A 5,645-nucleotide genomic window follows, 5' to 3' on the forward strand; every position below is an offset into this window, starting at 1 on the left:
TATGCTCATGGATCAGAAGAATCAACATTGTGAAGATGTCCATCTTACCTAAGGCAATCTACAAATTCAATGCAATACCCAATCTCTTTCTTATAGTATTATGATAATCATTCAAAGTCTGCTTATGAGTGAGAACATGTGGTACTCAGTTCCTTGTTTCCATGATAGACTACTCAGTATTTATAGACTCTAAGTTCATCCAAGTTGCTGCAAAGTTCATACTTTTGTCCTTCTTTATGGCCACTTCTTTTTTTAAAATGAGAGACAGGGTCTTGCTCTGTTACTCAGGCTGGAGTACAGTGGTGTGACCTAGGCTCACTGCAATCTCAGCCTCCTGGGATCAATTGGTCCTCCTGCCTCAGTCTCCCAAATAGCTGGGAATATAGGCATGCACCATCAGGCCCAGCTAATTTTTGTATTTGGGTCCTGATCCTATTCCTCTCTTGCCTTTTCAATCCCCTCAACAAGGCTGGCTCCTTAAGGAACTCGTTGGAACAGATTTTGGAAAGCACTGACCCAGAGAATAGAGCAGTGAAAGCAGCTGTCTGTGTGTAATGGGGCACTCTGAGGCATGACTATAGTGTTCTCCTCTGAAGAGAAAGGCCCCCAAAGCATCCTACTCTTATAAATAAAACTCATATTTGATGCTTTCTCAGTTTTATGAAAATCTGTAGATAAAAGCAACTTTAGAGAACTTTGAATTCTTACTGATGTGTGTAACACTCAACCTAAGTAGGAAGAGTATGCTGCCCAAATCCTTCTAAGCCCCTCCTGCCTAGAAATCCTAGAGCCACTACTTAGTGCTGAGAAAGACCACATAAACATAGTTGTGTGAACTTGGATAAGTCATACTGACATGTCTTAAAACAGAGAAAGCATTTGATGATGGAAGTGATGATGATGAGAAAGAATAAATAATAATAATGACTAACTTTTATTGAGTGCTTAGACAGTGACTTAAGCACTTTGTATATTAGCTCATTTAATCCTAACAAGCCCACAAGATAGTACTATTCTTCCTATTTTACAGATAAGAAACTCCCCATGTTTACAAAGCTAATGAGAGGTGGTGCTAGGCTTTGAGAACTTGGAGTGGTAGTGGTAATCAAAATTTAAACCTATTGTATAATCAGAATGAGTGTGGCCACAGCTCTGGAGCTAAGGTCCTAGAGGCCCTATACTGAACCAGACTTTGACCCTTGGATCTTGTAGAAGTCTAGCGGGTCTTGAGGAGCACAATTGAGGGTTTCAGGGCAGCAGACTGTGCCAACTAGGATATAAATATTTCAGTGTCTTAACACTTGGTGGGTAAACCAGTGCATATCAACGAAGTGTCAGCCCTAATCTGAACTCAGGTAGACCGGTTGCACAGTCCTCTATGTTAAATATACTGTTTCTCCTGTAGATAATGAAGGCTTCACAGAAGAGGCGACTTTTGAGCTGAGTCTTGAAAGATGAGTAGGAACTTATAAGAGGAGACATTCTAGGTAGAGGGAGCATTACATTAAAAAGATGTGAAGACACTAAGAGTGTGAAATATTTGGGGGAAAAACAAAACATTTCCTATAGATAGAGCAGAGGATGTGTGAATAGGAGAGATGTTAATCATGCTAATGAGAGATGAGACCAGAATGATAGATCATGGTCAGATTGTGAGAGACATTGTATGCCACACTGAGATAACCACTTTATACTAAGACACTGAAGATTTTTTAGACAGGAAAGTGACATGCTTCTGTTTGTGCGCTTTGAAAACAATATTGGTATAGCAATATAGAAGATATATTAGAGGAGAGAGCATATAAAAGTTGGAACACCAGTGAGTAGGCTATTATAACTGTCAAGGTGAAGTATTGAGGGCTGGAATGGACACCAAGATGGTGGGGCCATTTAATGTTATTGAACACACCCAATAAACTCTGTTATTCCCTTGTGTCACTCCTCTGCTCAGCATGCCAATATCTATCCTTTGCCTGTGGTAGTAGTTTCCAAACAGTATTCAAAGGAGCCTAGGGTTTCCTGCAGAAGTGTCTTCGAGGCCATGTAAAAGGTAAAGGGATCTAGATTGGTGGACTTCTTAGCCCCCACCCCCACTTGCAGGTATTTCAGCTTCCAGGTAAGACACTTAGAAAAAAAAGGAGTTCAAGGAGCACAATTTAAGACATCTTAAGGAAATGACTGACTTACCGAATAAATCCTCTTTCTTTCAAGTAGCAGCCTGTTGAGCCCCTACTTGACTTTCACCATTCACTGCAGAAGTGCCCTCCTCTGTGAAACTTGTTGTGACACTTCTGGTCAGAGTTCATGGGTCCTACTGCTCTGTCCTCTTGTATCCTATGCTCACCTCCATCATAGCACTTAGCACACATTTTGTAAATCTGTTTGCATGTCTGTTTCCTCCACTAAACTACAGACCTCTCAAGGGCAGGTGCTGCATCATGTTATTCTCCCAGCATCTCCTAGCTCCTAGCTATATTGTTTGGGTATTACTATGTGCTACATTCTGTTCTATGTTATATGTACACATACACAGTCATTTAATCCTATGATGAAATTACTGTAATGATCCCCATTGGACAAATTGGGAAACTGAGACCCCAAGAGTTTAAATAGCTGACTCAGGGCCATGCTGTTAGTGGAACTGGAATTTGAACTGAAGTAGTTTGTCTCTAGGACCTTTGTTTTGAAACATTGCTTTACTGTTTCTGCCACATACTCGGCATTCTTAGTTGAGTAAGAAAATAAACTTGTGGAATGATAACTGTTAGACCCAGAGAGCAGGATCTGCCTTTAGTTCTTTGTTGGCTGTTGAGCTGTGTTCTGAAGTTTGTTCTGGGATTTGCCTGGCCATTGGCTCTGGACCCGAGAGTAAGTTACAAAATCAGTTCTGTTCCTTAGGACTTTGGTGGATTTCAGCTTATATGAACACCTGTGACTAGGACTGATATCTAACTGGTACATACAGATAGCCATCCAAGTAGTTTGTGGCTGGAATCTATTCTTCTAGAGAGTATCCTATAATCATTGGTCAGTGTTTATACTATATGAGTCTTTGAAATGTTGTGAATATCATCCCTGTCTAAACCATGGATGGGAAACTTGGACTTGGAATAGCAGAGATGAAAGAAGGGTCTGCTTCCTGTAGTAGAAGTCACTGTTCATCCTACTTCTTTTCAGGCTCCTACCCTGGAATATTACAGTGGCTACAAGACCTCTGAGCTTCACCCATTGGTCAGGCGTCTGAATGTGCTGCTGACTTTCAAGTCTTGTGATAGGCTCAAGACGGTATATTCCAAGTATTCTCACCAGTAAGTACCAAATCTTGGCTGAGGTTGGGTCTGTGCTCACTCATGGGGAAACTTTAAAACACTAGGCCCAGGCCAGGCTTGGTGGGTCCCAGCACTTTGGGAGGCTGAGACAGGAGGATCCCTTGAGGCCAGGAGTTTGAGACCAGCCTGGGCAACAGAGTGAGACCCTGTCTCTACAAAAATATTATTTAAAAAACTATCCAGGCATAGTAGCCTATAGTCCCAGGCTGAGGCAGGAAGATTGTTTGAACCCAGAAGTTTGAGGATGCAATGAACTGTGATCACACCACTGTACTCCAGCCTGGAGGACTGAGCAAGATCCTGTCTCTGAAGGATGCCATGGGATGGGGGGGGAGGGAGGGAGGGAAGGAGGGAAGGATGCATGGGATGGGATGGGATGATAAACATGAGGCCCAGACTAGACTCACTTAAGAGAAAAGAATTCAGATACTTTTCACCTTCCTTTCTATTCTAAAGTTAAAGCAAGATAGGGAACCAAGGGCCCTGTGACCCACATGTTCCATAGAGCCTGTGTGGTTTGGGCCTATCTACACTGAGCAGACCCCCCCTTCCTTTTGCAGGGCTTTCTTTGAAGTCACCAAAATCCCCCCCTTGGGCATGTTGAAGCTGGAGAAGATTATGAAGTCTGATCATGAGGCTAAGGGCCTGGCATTGTAGCAGTAGCCACAGGCAGGCATATTAATAGGCTGTATTTAGTCTGTGCTTGAATTTGTCTTTTTATTCCTTTTCTTCATTTTTTTCTCTCTTTGTTTGTCTTTTCCCAGATAATGTTGTAAATATTTAAATTGTTTTTTATGAAAGAGAAAAAAATTTTGTCATATTTGATTAGAAACTTAATAAAAAATTAATGGTGGTTGTTAAAATGGTTCACCTCCTTGCTTGTTGCTCAGGACCCATGCATAGCCCAAGAATTTTTTTTCCTTCCTAGTAAAGGCTATGCCTCAGGTTCTAGCTTATCCAATTTCCTCCTCTGTTTAGAGGCTTTCTCTTCATTGGAAGAGGAATTGAGCTAAGTGTGAACTGATGAATGAGTCTGTTGAAGGAGCATTCTGGCAGGGGTGGGGGGTGGGGGTAGGTAGCATTCAACCCAAGGAGAAAGCCCCTACCTGACAGGCATGCTTCACTGTTTAGACCTGGGGTAGCTGGTTGCTCAGGCTAATACCCTTTAGACCCAATCTCAGGTTTCTTGCCTTTTTTTGTTTCTTCCTAGATGACGAAAGTTAGGGATCAGGATTTTAACCCCAAATGTAGCCCTGTTTTTGTAGTTAGGTGACTTTATAGAGTCTAAATGCTCTAAAATAATTTTTGGCCCTTGTCTTCTGCCAAAAGAAGAAATTTCTACCTGTGAAATCATCAAGATGTCCCATGAGTACAGTCATCAACCATGCCTGATGTTAAATTCATATAGCCTTAAGAAGTTCTACTCTTTCTCTCTCTGTCCTATCTTTGAATGGGATAGTTTTTTAGGTTGTCAGCAGAGTAGTTGAACATCCTCTAATGCCAGTTGTTCAAGAGCCACTCCCTCAATCCTACCCCTAGAACCTCCCCACAATCCAAGTAATGTCTACCACAGCAGACCTCCAGGACTCTAGGACTCTATTCTAGTATTATGATGGGCAATTATCCTGATCGTTCTATGGCCATTTGTTACCACTTGTCAGATATCAATCCTGGGAGATAGACATCTGATGGAGGGGACCGTCAAAGAAAAAGTTTTGGGGGAAATGCCTTTCTAGGTCTGTTCCAAGACTCCCCATACTCTTCTGGCCACATCACATTTTCTGATGGGTTGGGAACAGGAGGATGAGCATGTCAAGCCCTCTGGTGTCTCAGTGCTTTCTTTCCCTTTGAATCAGTTTCTCATTCCCCCTCCCACCTTAGTTTGCCTTGGAAACCAGACATCATTAGGTTCCTCCTACCCCTTTCCACTGCGTTGCCAGATGACCACAGGGTACAGCCAGAGAGGTCCAAGCTCTGCTTGACAGTAATTCTGCTGGCACAGTCAACTTTGCATAAACATGCTAAAAGCATTGGGCTGGAAGCCATCTTGCAAATCTTCAGCCTTAATGACAAGATGTATCTTGTACCTGCTTTTTAATTCTGGAGCTTCACATCATGGGGAAAAAAATTAACTGGTTGAATTATTCTCCCCCCTTTTTACCAACTTTGTTTTTCAGATGTGCTAATGAAACCATCTTTTTGTTATTGTTGTTGCAAGCTCCTCAAAATTTATTTACATCATTACCTCAAAATTAAGATACCTCTTAGAATTAGATCTTTTTATTTAGTACTGAAATAGGGACCCAGTGCTTAATT

General features: G+C 41.9%; 1 protein-coding gene across 1 annotated transcript in view; it reads left to right on the plus strand.

The window, feature by feature from the left end:
- Positions 1-3,986, plus strand: part of CCNB3 (cyclin B3) — a 49,596-nt gene extending 45,610 nt beyond the window's left edge. The window contains exons 6-7 of the mRNA XM_021711025.1: positions 3,178-3,308; positions 3,890-3,986. Of these exons, the coding sequence (XP_021566700.1) occupies positions 3,178-3,308; positions 3,890-3,986 (228 nt within the window). The remainder of the gene's footprint in view (positions 1-3,177; positions 3,309-3,889) is intronic.
- The last annotated feature ends 1,659 nt before the right edge of the window (positions 3,987-5,645 follow it).

The sequence above is a fragment of the Carlito syrichta genome, unplaced genomic scaffold (assembly GCF_000164805.1).
Source record: "Carlito syrichta isolate Samal-C Ts95f unplaced genomic scaffold, Tarsius_syrichta-2.0.1 Scaffold301818, whole genome shotgun sequence".
In the NCBI taxonomy this organism is placed as follows: domain Eukaryota; kingdom Metazoa; phylum Chordata; class Mammalia; order Primates; family Tarsiidae; genus Carlito; species Carlito syrichta.